Source organism: Sorex fumeus, unplaced genomic scaffold, assembly GCF_029834395.1.
Source record: "Sorex fumeus unplaced genomic scaffold, SorFum_2.1 ptg000021l, whole genome shotgun sequence".
Taxonomy (NCBI): domain Eukaryota; kingdom Metazoa; phylum Chordata; class Mammalia; order Eulipotyphla; family Soricidae; genus Sorex; species Sorex fumeus.
This window is the reverse complement of record NW_026606078.1, coordinates 6,684,201-6,698,690: the sequence shown is the minus strand read 5'-3', so window position 1 is coordinate 6,698,690 and position 14,490 is coordinate 6,684,201. Positions and strand designations below refer to the sequence as shown.

Below are 14,490 nucleotides of genomic sequence, written 5' to 3'. Positions count from 1 at the left end.
GTTACAGTGCTACGGTGCATCATTGTCAATGGTGAAAAATTGGAAGAATTCCTCTTGAGATCAAGCACAAAGCAAAGATGCTCACTTCGTTCAATATAGTATTGGAAGTGCCAGATACAGGAAGGAAGGAAAAAAGGAGGGAAGGAAGGAAGGAAGGGAGGGAGGGAGGGAGGGAAGGAGGGAGGGAGGGAGGGAGGAAGGAAGGAAGGAAGGAAGGAAGGAAGGAAGGAAGGAAGGAAGGAAGGAAGGAAGGTTGTTTATAGAATTTTTTATTGGGCCGTTTTAAATCATCTATATGTATGATTATGCTATCTGCAAATGCTGATAATTTTACTATTTTTACAAATCTCCCTCCCCCCTCCCTCCTTTCCTTCCTTTCTTGCCGGGCTCTTCGAAAGAGACAGAGGAATTGAACAGAGGAAATGAACTAGAAGAGAAAGAAAGGAAGGGAAGGAGGGGGGGGAGATTTGTAAAAATAGTAAAATTATCAGCATTTGCAGATGACATAATTATACATATAGATGATTTAAAACAGCCCAATAAAAAATTCTATAAACAATAACCAATAGTATAAAACTCTCATAGTCACTTCATGTTGACTCACCCTCTGGCCCTACTCTATTTTGTTGGGAATGCCTGACTTAATCACTGAGGAGAGGCAGCCAAACAGCTAAAATTCTTGGAAACTTTGATCCCTACAACTGAAAACTCTAAGGTGCCCTTGGGAGGCAGGTGGGCTTAGTATCACCCTGGAAAAGTCATGGCAGTCACACCCACACCCCACTGTTGCAGCCACATCAAGGGCTCAACTTCACCTCTTCACTAATATTCTCTGCACAGACACTAAACTGAAAATAATTTCAGGTACTCTCTTCCCAAGCTGAGAACCCTGGTGTCTTCTCAGAGTATGGGTGGGCAGCCTCTTCCTATCCCAGCCCTTGTAGTTCCTGCAGCCATGGCCATCTCCCTTACCTGATGCCATGTCAACCCATTGACCCAGATTATAACGGTCACAGTCACGGTCCTCCCGTTGTTCATCAATTTGCTCGAGCGGGCCCAATAACGTCTCCATCATGAGACTTGTTGTTACTGTGTTTGGCATATCAAGTACATCACGGGTAGCTTGCCAGGCTCCGCCGTGCGGGCAAGATACTCTCGGTAGCTTGTCGGGCTCTCCAAGAGAGGCGGAGGAATTGAACTCAGGTAGGCCATGTTGGTTGCGTGCAAGGCAAACGCCCTACCGTTGTGCTATCGCTCCAGCCCAGATTATACTGGGCCACATATACAGCTTCATGACACCTCCTAGCTCCTCAATCCTGAAATTCCGGTAGAAGCACACCAAATTAGATAGGAAGGTAACACAGAAGCCAACCAAACTCAACAAATAAAAACAATAAGGCTCAAAAACAGAAGCTCAACTAGCAACAAACAGCTTAATAAATTCTTAGACAAGGAACTTAACAATTCCATGATCAGATATTTATACTTGCACTGTAGCAATCTTGGAGTATTTTTTTGTTATTTTTCTCAATGTACCTTATGGATTCTGGTCTCAACTCAAGGTCTTTAATCCACTTTGAAGTAATTTATGTGTAAGGTGTGAGGTATCTAACTTCATTCTTTTCACATGTGATTATCCAGTTTTTCCAACACTATTTGTTGAAGAGGTTATCCTTACTCCACTTCATGTACCCAGATCCCTTGTTGAAAATTAGTTGGCCATAGATCTTGGAATTTGTCTTTGGGTATTCGATTCTAACCCATTGATCTGTCTGTCCTTATTCCAGTACCATACTATTTTGCTCATTATAGCTTTTTAGTATAATTTCAAGTTAGGGAATGGGACATCTTCCAATTTTTTTATTTCTGACTATGGACTATGACTTTGGCTCTTCTGGTTGTTTTATGATTCCACACAAACTTTGTTGTTGAGAATTAGAAATCCTTGAAGAACATCATCTGAATTTGGATGAGGATTTTATTTTATCTATAAATTAATTTCTTCTCTAGTTCACATGGTTTTTTTCTCCTAAAACAATTCCAGTGAGATCATCACTATATATATATCAAAGGATGACATTGGCCATTTTATGGTATATTAAAATATACATAATAATACATTGTTGTATTAGTCATTCAAATCCTGGAGTAAGTTTTTAAGTTTCTGGACATGTCTCATTTTACGTATAACATATTTCTCTGGAAATAAGAAATTATGCATTTACTATTATTATTCCTCATGAATAGGGACAGAAAAAAATCATTTTTTCTCTTTTTTTAGGCCACACCTGTGCACTCCAGCCCTTTGAGCTATTTCCCCAAGTCTCATTTAAGTTTTTGTCAAACTTAAATTCTAGGAGAAACCCAGTAGTTCAGTTACAGTGCTATCAGGTTGCTAAGAAACAATCTTTTCCTTTCAAAACAGGAAATCAAATTCAGTGATACAAAGAAAACACACACATACACAAAAACCTTTAGACAGCTTGAGCCCTCACAATGCAAGGCAGAGTCACAGTCCTTGTTTAAAGTAATACTGCTCTGCCTCTCTGCTAAGCAGTTTTCAAATAGTCCCCGCACTGATTTTTTACAAATCTCTTGCCAGATGTCTTGCCACCAAGACTGGAATTCACATATGCCATGCACCATCCAGACTGGTTTTTGTTGATTCCCAAGCACCCTGGGAAATGGATGTCAACATTGTCCTCCTTCCCCTGGGGGTGGAAAACTAAAACCCTGAGATGTGACATTACCTGCAGCACATGGCAGTTTGGCTCCAGTGCCCTTCTCTCTCCTATAAGCCTCAATGGCGTTACCAGCAAATTCTTTTGTGTGTGTGTGTGTGTGTGTGTGTGTGTGTGTGTGTCTGTCTGTGAATGTGTCTGTGTTGTGTGTGTCTTTGTTAAGGGGGTTGGGGGCTAGGCCACCCCTGGCTCTGCACTCAGGAGTCACTCCTAGCAGTGCTCACGGAACCATATGGGATGCTGAGACTCGAACCTGGGTTGGCTGTATGTCAAGTAAGCGCTTTACTGACTGTGCTATCTCTGTAGCCCCACGCCCAGCAAATTCTTGAAGAGTCTCAGACAAGCTCTCAAAGTCAGTTCTGTGTTGCAACAACTCTGCTATTACAGTGCAAGTTCCTGAACCTGATTCCAGATCCACCACAACATGATTTAAGGGCTGTGAGGCCCAGAACCTGCATTTGAAACAAGCTTGCCAGATGATTCTTCACTATGAACTGACATCTGACCACTGCCTAGGACACTGCTCCTCTCTCACTCACTGGCTGTTCAGCTGCACCTCCATTTTCACAGACTGGGGGCCCAGGACACTCAGAAGTGACTCACAGGGAAGAAGAAGTAAGTGTGTTCCATAAAAAGAGGAAGTAAGTGTGTTCCCCAGTATCGTTAGGATTTGTACTCAAACTTGGCCGTTATCCTCTTTTCCCTTACCATTTTTCCCTTCCCATGGGGGAGAACAGGAGGGAGACTCTACAGGTGTCAGTTAGTGAGCAGGGCTAAGACTTGCTGGGTAAGCAGTGGAGGGCAGGAGAGACTTGGTAGAATTCTAGACTTAACCAGGGGCTGCCCCTGGGTGCCGCTCCCAACTCTCCAACCTGGGTTCTTATGCGACCCAAAATTGAGAAGATCACTGGGGAAACCCACATTTGCATGGGCTGGGAAGTCCTCCCTCACCAGGAAACCAGACAGGTGCCCCTTCCAACTCTGAGGCTGGTCAGACATGGTTGTCCCCACCTCGCCCCAGCCCACCCTTTCACTCTGTGTTATCAACCATCAGCTTGACCTCCAACATGGACACAGTCTTGCGCACCAGCCCACGGGTTAAGTTAGGAGAAACTAATTTCAGCTTAGCCACTTTTGTGGTCTGCTTATGGGGTATTGTCCACTGCACGTCTAGCTTTGCAGCGTGACAAGCACACCTTACTCCCTTGTCTACAAATGAAACTTTCCATGGTTTGTATAGAAATGATTTCACACCCTCTCAACCTCAAGGCTCAGACCTGGCCAAAGTCCTTCATCCTTCCGATGACAATGGACCAAGGATATCACAATTTCCCTAAAGTTTTATTTGGGGGAGGGGCAGGAAAAGGGTATCTCTCTGCCATCTTGAATTGCACTATGGAAAAGCTGGGGTGTCAGGGACCATCCTCCCTGCCATATGGAGAAAGTTTGCCCGAAAAAGGAGTCAACACAGCAGTATAGAAGACACAGGAGAGAGAGACAGAGACAGAGAGAGCCTGAGAGCACCATTTTAATAAATCTACCAGTACCTCCAAACTCCTAAACCAGTAAGTCCCTCATCCATTTTTGAAATAAATCTGAGTTAGATTCCTGTTATTTACAACCCAGAGTCCTGGTCATTTTCATTTTATAATGAAATGAGTTAAAAAGACCACTAGAATGGAATTTACAACTTGTTATAATAGCAATTTATAAACTTTAATAAAAAATTCATGCCTGGGATAATCATCAAGTCATGATTATCAGATGTTTTGGTTTCCCAATCTTAAATAATGAAAATTTGCTGTGACTAGTGCTTTGTTCACAACATAAAATAATCACAAGTTTCAGTAGCTATATGAACTGTACATACCTTTAGGGAGTCCTGTATCTTGAATGGGATATTTGTCTGACTGTAGAAACCAACAGAAAGAAGAGAGTTATTTTAAAACACAATCAATTATAAGATCAAAGTGAAAAGAAAGATTTGTCTTGGGAAAAATCACAGTTTTCATTTAAAATATTTGAAGTCTTCTGCCTAGGTCTTAGCAATAGGTCTGACCCATTTTATTTTCAATTTCTCCATCAAAGTTGACAAGAAATTAATGTTAGAATACAAGGTAAATAAACCAAATAGTCTCTGTCCTGACCACTAAACCATACTTCCTCTCTTTTCTGCTGTGCTTTTTTCCCCCCTCTGCATTTCCTGCCATTAAAACTGAGGAGCATTAGTTTTCATAGTTATGGGGAGAAAGCATTTCTTCTCATCATCTCTGTGACATGCATTTGCGTTAACAAGGGTGCATTCCAGGCTGGGGAGATAGAGCTCTAAGGGCTAGAGAGAGCTGAAAGGGTTATATGCTTTGTCTGTGAAAGACCTGGGTCTGATCCCTGACACTTCGCGGTCCTCCCACACCACCAGGACCAACGCCAGAGCACAAAGGCTGATGTAGCCATGAGCACCATCCAAAACCTAAACAATAAATAAATAATCACTTGGGGCCAGTATCACTATTACAGAACTCTGTCCTGAATTGACTAGGGCAGGACTGAAAAAGTCTATTGAGGGCACAAAGGGTACATAATCATTTTTTATATACTCTATAGACCTCGTTCACAGGAGGGGAGAAAAGCACTGTGCAGAAGACAGTAAATGCTGGGACCTGGAGCTATAGTACAGCGGGTAGGGTGTTTGCCTTGCACGTGGCCGACCTGGGTTCTATCCCCAGCATTCCATATGGTTCCCCGAGCACTGCCAGAAGTAATTCCTGAGTGCAGAGTCAGAAGTAACCCTGTGCATTGCCGGGTGTGACCCAAAAAGAGGAAAACAAAACAGAAAACAGTAAATGTTCACTCATATCTCTGATGCATTTCAAACATGTGGGTTATTAAAGTCCTAGAAACAAGATACTTGTGACTGTCACTGTCACTGTCCTCCCGTTGTTCATCGATTTGCTCTAGCGGGCCCAGTAACGTCTCCATCGTGAGACTTGTTACTGTGTCTGGCATATCGAATACGTCATGGGGAGTTGCCAGGCTCTGCCGTGCGGGCGAGATACTCTCGGTAGCTTGCCGGGCTCTCCGAGAGGGGCGGAGGAATCGAACTCGGGTCGGCCATGTTGGCTGCGTGCAAGGCAGACGCCCTACCCGCTGTGCTATCGCTCGGCACAAAGAAGAAAATTACTGACCAATATTCCTGATACTTACAGAAACAGAGACTCTTAACAAACTGAATTCAGCAATATATTAAAAGGATCGTACAGTAATCAAATGGGATTCATTCTAAGGATCAAGGATGACTGCATATATGTAAATCAATTAATATGGTATACGATGTCAATAAAAGTAAAGATAAAAAAAGTCAATATTATTCATGATAAAGATTCTCAAAATAAGGGGGTGGGGGTTAGGGAATAGAAGTAACATATCCCAGGATATGAAAGCACAGTAGGAACAAACTCTCAGCTAACATCATAACTTCACGGTCCTCCCGTTGTTCATCGATTTGCTCGAGCGGGCCCAGTAACGTCTCCATCATGAGACTTGTTGTTACTGTGTTTGGCATATCGAGTACGTCATTGGTAGCTTGCGAGGCTCTGCCCTGCGGGTGAGATACTCTCGGGAGCTTGCTGGGCTCTCCGAGAGGGGCGGAGGAATCAAACTCCAGTCGGCCATGTTGGCTGCGTGCAAGGCAAACGCCCTACCGCTGTGCTATCGCTCCAGCCCAGAAATAAGATACTTATTCTCTGGAAAGTTACATATGAGTACATGAGTGAGAAGGTGCCCAATTTCCCCGCCCAGTTCCCTAGTCTCTGTCAAATTCCACTCTAGTACCCCTTAATCCGCGGGTGCATTGTCCTAAATCCTCTAAGTGGTACCCCTACTTCCTTGTAGACCTCTCCCATCTCTTCCTTGAACAGAGAAAAAGCAACAGCAAAGGTAGATCCAAGGGTTTTGTTTCAAGTGCCTTTCCTAGGAAAATCATTGAGGCTGGACAGAAAAACTTCTGAACCTCCAACTCACTTCACAAAAGAAATCAATAATTAATCATTAATCAATTAAGGTCCGTTTCTCCCGGCCTAAATCTTTCTGAGGATTCTTCCTTACAGGTTTCAGAGGCAGCCTGAATCCATACTAACAAATGGATTCCGGATATCTAACCATTAATGGGTTTTAAGTGTCCCCCATCCCCACTTCCGCCATTTTCTTTTTCGCTTGGGTGACACTCAGCTGTGGACTAGACGTGCTCAGCACAACTGGTGCTGTGGATAAAACCTAGGCCTCTAGCATGTAAAGCACAAGGTCCCTCCTATACCCCACATTTGTGGTGTTTAAATCACCTGATATGTGTTCCTTTGTTATAGTGAGAAAATTATGCAGGGAAAGTTTGGGGGAGAAATTCACTGTTCCTAACACAGAGAAGAGATCAGAGGAGCCACAAGCCAAGGTGAGCAGGAGGGAGAATGGGAGTGAGAAACTGTGGTCAGGAAAGAGAATGAGACACCCAGATAATCACAGTGGAAAGTGGGGCTGAGGTAAAGGGAGGGAAGCTTGACAGAAATCAAAGGCCTTAGGAACAGTTCACAACAGAGGGAGTGATAGATAGGATTCTGCATTGTCTTTGAAAATTAAGAAACAGGGGATTTTTTTTTCATATTAATTGCCACTGTGTTTCAGAACTTGATCCACTCTGCTGTTCATATTTCTCAAATCAAAGTTACAAAATGCTAATTACAAGTCATAAAAACAAACACAGGCCTTCACGATGCTGAGAGGCCTTGTGAAGGACCAAAGAACTAAGGACAATGAATTCAATTATTCTGTTAGATGTCTTTTTTTGTTAGCCCAAATTAATCAAAATTATTAGTGACTCTGTAGTAGTGGATCACATCTTCCAAACACTGTGAAACAAGGAAGACATCTCCCACTACATAATAGTAACACATGGAAAGTGGCAAAATTTTCTTTTTGGTCCTAAGCAAGAAGTAAAATACCATATAGAACTGAACTCTACTCAGGGAATTTTATCTAGATCAGTTAACCTTCAGTTTCTCGTCCGTAGAAAAGGGATAATAGTACCTGCCCACCATCTCTCGGGGTTTTTTGTAGGATGAAGCACTGTAGCACTGTCCTCCAGTTGTTCACTGAATTGCTCGAGTGGGCACCAGTAACGTCTCCATTGTGAGACTTGTTGTTACAATTTTTGACATATCAAATATGCCACAGGGAGCTTGCCAGAATCTGCCGTGCAGGCAGGATACTCTCAATAGGTTTCCAGGCTCTCCGAGAGGACGGAGGAATCAAACCCAGGTTGGCGCGTGCAAGACAAACACCCTACCCGCTGTGCTATCACTCCAGCACAGGATGAAAAAACACATACATTAAACCTTTGTCACACCTTAAAGGGTATCCACTGAGTGTTTTTGGTGTGGCTGAATTTGAAGTCAGTTGCTACACTGGGGTTTGTGTTGTTGGTTTTAGATTCAGATTATTTTGTTGCTGACTATTTTTATTATACCTATAAGACATACCTATTTTCATATTAGGTTTATTGAAATAACTTATAACTACAAAATTCACTCACCTTAAGTACAGAGTAGACATTTTCACAAAAGCTTACCATCCATAGGTGCCCACCAAAATTCAGAACGTTTCAACACCTAAAAACGATCCCTCATGCTATTTTGCAGGCAATCCTGTCATCCTCTCTCCAGACCTCAGCAACCATGGTCTATAAACCCTCTGAACTGGTCTTTTCGAAGAAATAAAATTCTACAAGATCTGGCTTGCTTGCTTTCTTTTTCTCCACAGCTGTCTTAGAATAGGCCTGGGCTGCTTCCAACCTGGGCAACTCACCTCCTCCCCCATGCCTCTCTCATGCCCTTTCTACATGTGTGATATGGGCAGTGCCCATTTCAGTCTTCTTTTTTTTTTTTAATTTTATTGAATCACTGTGAGATAGTTACAAGCTTTCATGTTCAAAGTTCCAAACTTGGTTGGCCTACCTCCTTCTGAGGAAAAGAATTACCCAGTGTCCCCCTGGAAATCTACCTTTCATTTGTCTTTATTGCTATTATTTTGTGTGTGGTTAGGGATGGCCTGTCCCTATAGCTGTGTGTAGACTTCCTCCTGGATCTGCCTCAGGCATCACCCTGGGCTCAGGGGCTCAGCAGACCCATAGGTGGTGCTGAAGATAGAACTCAGGCCAGGTCTGCAGCTACACACAAAGCAAGCACCTGGTCTGCTAAACTAACTCTCTGACCACGAACACTACCTTCTTAAATGAACAAACAGAAAGCATTCCCAACTGCACCAGAGGCTACTACCATACCCTGGAAAATTCCAGAGTCTCTCCTTTCCCAGGTAGGAGAGTGCAGTATCCCCCACTTTTGGAAAGACTGCTCAATTTGGGGGGTCTCCAAGTGGCACTCAGGAACCAAGGAGCTCAGTCAATCCTGTGGTTCAATGCGTGGGTCTGACGATGTAGTGCTGCTCAGGCCTCACAGTACTAGGAATTACTCAGCCACCCCAGCTGGGCTTGGGGGGTTCCAGAGCTGCTCCTGGTGGTGGGGGGCACCATATGGTTCCAGGGATTAAAAATGGTTTTGGCTGCATGAAAGGCATATACTCTGACCACTGTCCAATCTCTTTGGTCCTCCAGAAAGAATGCCCTGAGTACTAGAGTAACAAAAATTAAAGCCATAACGTGGGAGAAAAACAAAATATATCCCTGTGAATGTACATGTGTAGCCTACCATATGAAACGATAAAGTGCTGGGGTCTGTGTCCTCCACTGGTTCCTTCGCCATGTGATCTGAAAAACACACACATAAACACACACATACAAAAGAGAGAGTTGTGTTGTGTTGTTTTGTTTTGTTTTAATTTAAAAGCACAAATGTGTCCTCTGATAACGATCCTCAATACAAAAGAAAACTAGCCCCAGCAAGTTGGAGAAAACATATTTTTGATAGGTAATAGAGAGAAAATTAGAAGGAATGGGTTCAAATAGCATCAAAAAAGAGATAAACACAGTAAGTTTTATTTTTTAAATCACCAGATGTTTTCCCAAACATTGACTTATGTACACTAACTCACAGTGACAAAATTCCACAAATTATATAGCCATGACATTAAAAAATCTTGCATATTATATTTATCTGAACCTTTGGGAAGGAATTATTAAATTTTCACTTCTGTTCCTTTCAGCAATTTGTTTTTATCATCTTAAAGTATTAGCCATCAATGTGCTAGGGATTTAGTACATGAAATGAAGCAGGTTGAATCCCTAACACCACAAGTCCTAAGCACTGTGGGTCCTCAAGCACTGACACTGTAGCCCTGCTGGACCCTAGCATCTTGGATCCCCAGAAACAATACATCCTCAACTGAACCTCTGGTCTTGCGACTGAGCATCACTGGGAGGGACGCCTAGAGCCCTCGAGCACTACCAAACATATATATATATATATATATATATATATATATATATATGTACATATATTTGCTTCAAGATGATTTTATGTGACTTTTTAAAATAATAATAATAATACCACACCAACAAAGCTTTAGCAAACCAAAAGAGATCTTACATTTGTGGAATATAAAATAACATTATATGAGACTGATACCCAAAGACAGTAGACACAAGGGCCAGTAATATTGCTCCATAGTTGGCAACCTGCCTCATGAGCTGGGGGAGAAGGCAGCTGGAATAGAGAAGGGATCACTAAGTCAGTGATAGTTGGAGGAATCGTTCGAGATGGGAGATGTGTGCTGAAATTAGATAAAGGACCAAACGTGATAGCCTCTCAGTGTTTACATTGCAAACCATAATGTGCAAAAGTTGAGAGAGAGTATGGGAGAAATTGTCCGCCATGGAGGAAGGGCTAGGGTTGGAAAGAGGGGTGAGTAATATTGGGGACATTGGTGGTGGAGAATGTGCACTGGTGGAGGGATGAGTGTTTGGTCACTGTATGACTGAAATGCAAACATGAGAGCTTTGTAACTGTATCTTATAGTGATTCAATTAAAAAAAAATTTTCTGCCCTACGAGCGGCTCTCCAGCATGGCCATGGCCCCAGAGGCACATGGATCTAATTCAGAACCAAGCAGCTTTTGGCAGAAATGTGAATGGACTATGCAGTAAGCTACGACGCCATGCACCCTCTCCCCGCGCCCCCCCCCCCCCAGGAGGAAAGAGTGCCTGTCCCTTCAGCCTTCCACCCCCACCCCTGGCAGCACAGTGGCTGTCGCCTCAGAGCCTATTGTACAGCTAGGTATGAGCCAGAGGTGACAGGGCAACTGCAGTCTCATGGCGGAACCAGCACATCCTTCCAGCCCTGCTGAGACCACGAACAGCTCTCTGGCACGGTCATGGACCCAGAGGCACACAAACCAATCTTGGAACTATTCGGCTTTTGGCAGAAATCCCTCCAGACTTAATTAGTAAAATATCAGAAATCTAAAACTGCGACCATGTGACATCATATGCTCTTTAAAATAAGCAATAGAAAACAAATTATTTCATGATGCCTTTTCAGCAGGTCTGATTGTTAGGGGAAAATTCCAAATAATAATGGTGCATCTTTTGTCAAAATAATGAATGTAATCAAAGTAGAGGAGGGTTCAGTGGAAATCATCTGCCTCACGGGCAGGGGGAGGGGTGGGATGGAGGGTATACTGGGGTTCTTGGTGGTGGAAAATATGCACTGGTGAAGGGATGAGTGCTTGGTCATTGTATGACTGAGACTTAAACCTGAAGCTTGTAACTGTTCTCACAGTGATTTAATAAATAAATTTTTAAAAAATTTATTTTTCTTATACAATATCATAATATGAGACTAATACCCAAGGACAGTTGAGACAAGGGCGAGGAAGATTGCTCCAGGATTGGAAGTCTGCCTTATGAACTGGGGGAGAAGGCAGCTGGGAGAGAGAAGGGATCACTAAGTCAATGATCATTGGAGGGATTTCTAGGGATGGGAGATGTGTGCTGAAAGTAGATAAAGGACCAAACATGATGGCCTCTCAGTATCTGTATTGCAAACTATAATGCCCATAAGTAGAGAGAGAGATTAAGAGGGAAATTGTCTGCCATGGAGGCTGGGGGAGGGTTGGGAGGGATAGTGGGGACATTGGTAGTGGAAAACGTACACTGGTAGAGGGATGGGTGTTCGATCATTGTATGACTGAAACTCAAACATGAAAGCTTTGTAACTGTAGTTCACTGTGATTCAATACAAAAATATTTTTTTAATGTGTGATGTAAAAAAAAGAATAAATATTATTATTTCTCAAAAAAATTTATTTTTCTTCTTATATTTTTGCCACTTGTGGCAGTGAATGAACTTTATGAGAAAATATAGAAAAACATATGGGTTGAGGTTAAGGCCACTGATAGATTTTATGAATTTATACGCTGGAAGAAAGTCACCCCTTCTCCAAGAGAGGGGAACTTTTTTCTTTTCTTTTCTTTTCTTTTCTTTTCTTTTCTTTTCTTGCCAGGAATCGAACCAGGTCAGTCACATGCAAGGCAAGTTCTTTCTACCCACTGTGCCATCTCTCTAGCCACAAGAAGGGAAAACTTTTTATACACTTATTCTGTTGGAAGAGTACTTGAGATTTGTAGAGTGTACATCTTACTCAGTGTGGCACCCTTGGGGCAGTCCAGAGTCCACTTTCATTGGTTTTGCCCTTTACATCCTTGCTAAGTTCTGTAAACCAGGCACTCGGTCTTAGAATGCCATCAGGAGCTCCAAAAGCCACGCCAGACTATATACTGATACGAGAGTTGGGCCAGTGCTCATTCAATGTTCCTCTTCAGAGCATGTGCCTGAGCAGTCCGCATTTCTTTGCCAGTGGGTGTGAATATTTCCAAAGCAGAAGCAGTGTGAAGAAACCTCTCTTTGTTTGGTTTCTGACAATAAGCCACAGAAGATGCTAAGGAGGTGGGGCCCAGAGCAGCCAGGCTGCATGGGAGAGAGCATTTGCCTGTATCCTCCATATATATATATATATATATATATATATATATATATATATATATACACATATATTGCTTTTTGGGTCACACCCGGCGATGCTCAGGGATTACACCTGGTTCTGCACTCAGGAATTACCCCTGGCATTGCTCGGGGAACCATATGTGATGTTGGGAATCGAACCTGGGTCGGCTGCATGCAAGGCAAATGCCCAACCTGCTGTGCTATTGCTCCAGCCCTGGGAGGGATATTTAAGTCCAGAAGGATGAACGGAAGTTAGCCAGGAGACAAGATAGGGTAGAAAAAAGCAACCAAGGCAGAAGGAACAGCATGGGTGAAAGCATCAAGACGGAGAAGATGGGAGGGATACTGGGATCAGTGGTGGTGGAGAATGGGCACTGGTGGAGGGATGGGTACTTGAGCATTGTATGACTGAAACACAAGCACGAAAGTTTGTAAGTCTGTAACTGTACCTCATGGTGATTCACTAATAAAAATCAAACAGTGGTAGGGCGTTTCCCTTGCACGCAGCCAACATGGCCGACCCGAGTTCGATTCCTCCGCCCCTCTCGGAGAGCCTGGCAAGCTACCGAGAGTATCTCGCCCGCACGGCAGAGCCTGGCAAGCCACCCGTGACGTATTCAATATGCTAAACACAGTAACAACAAAGTCTCTAATGGAGACGTTACTGGGCCTGCTCAAGCAAATTGATGAACAATGGGAGGGCCACAGAAGATGCTAAGGAGGTGGGGCCCAGAGCAGCCAGGCTGCATCTTTACCTAAAAAATAAATAAAAAATAAATAAAAAACTAAAAAAAAAAAAGATGGAGAAGAATATGACATTTAAATGTTCTTCAGAGAGGTACAGACAGATGTGTGCTTAACTGTCTAGCTTTTCCTTTCTGTTTTCCACATTCTGGTTCCTGCCTGGAAGAAGCTAGTATATTGTCTTTTCTTCTCTCTTCTTATCATAGCATCATCAGCACCATTCTCTTTTCACCAAAACTAACTGTATGCTAATATGGCAAAACCCTGAGAAATATGGTAATTAGAGCACCATCTCCTCAGGTGAAACTCCATTTATGACCTTAATCACTTAATCACTTAACTTCCCCTTAGTCCTTGATTTGCTCGAGCGGGCGCCAGTAACGTCTCCATTTGTCTCTGTCGCGTGCTAGTGTAGCCCAGTGGCATCTGTTCTCTCTGGGAACATGAAGAGCCTCAAACCGATCGTTCATGATCTTGATGAAGAAGTCTGACCATCTGGAAGGTGGGCGGCCACGCGGTCTTTTGACATCCCATGGAATCCAGTCGGTAACAGCTCTAGTCCAGCGGTCGTCTTTAAATCTCATTACGTGACCAGCCCATCTGATTTTTGACACCTTGGCAAATGAGACAGCATCCCTGATTCTTGATTGTCGACGGATGTTGGAACTTCGGATTCTTTCTCTCATTTGAGTGAAACGTGATACTCCAAGCATAGCTCTTTCGATTCCTCTTTGGGAGACCCGAATAGCATTCTCATCCTGTTTACGTAGGGCCCAGGTCTCTGAGGCATATGTTAATGCAGGAAGAACAGTGGAATCAAAGAGATGTGCCCGGAGCCAGAGGTTCTTCGTCCTCTTAGTTATTTCTTCGATTCGGAGATGGTCGTTCTGTTGAGAGCGAATAGGGCATCAGGAACGAGGCTGTTTCTCATAAACATTGTCTTCGTAAGATTTAGCTGTAGTCCTACCTTTCCACACTCAGGGTCAAAGTCGGCCAGCATT

The 14,490-nt window shown here is 43.2% G+C and overlaps 1 protein-coding gene across 1 annotated transcript in view; it reads right to left on the bottom strand.

Annotated features, from left to right (window-relative positions):
* Window positions 1-9,547, bottom strand: part of EDARADD (EDAR associated via death domain) — a 54,645-nt gene extending 45,098 nt beyond the window's left edge. Inside the window, exons 1-2 of the mRNA XM_056113644.1 lie at window positions 9,494-9,547; window positions 4,612-4,651 (exon numbers count right to left, since the gene is read on the bottom strand). Of these exons, the coding sequence (XP_055969619.1) occupies window positions 4,612-4,651; window positions 9,494-9,547 (94 nt within the window). The remainder of the gene's footprint in view (window positions 1-4,611; window positions 4,652-9,493) is intronic.
* Between the last annotated feature and the right edge of the window lie 4,943 nt (window positions 9,548-14,490).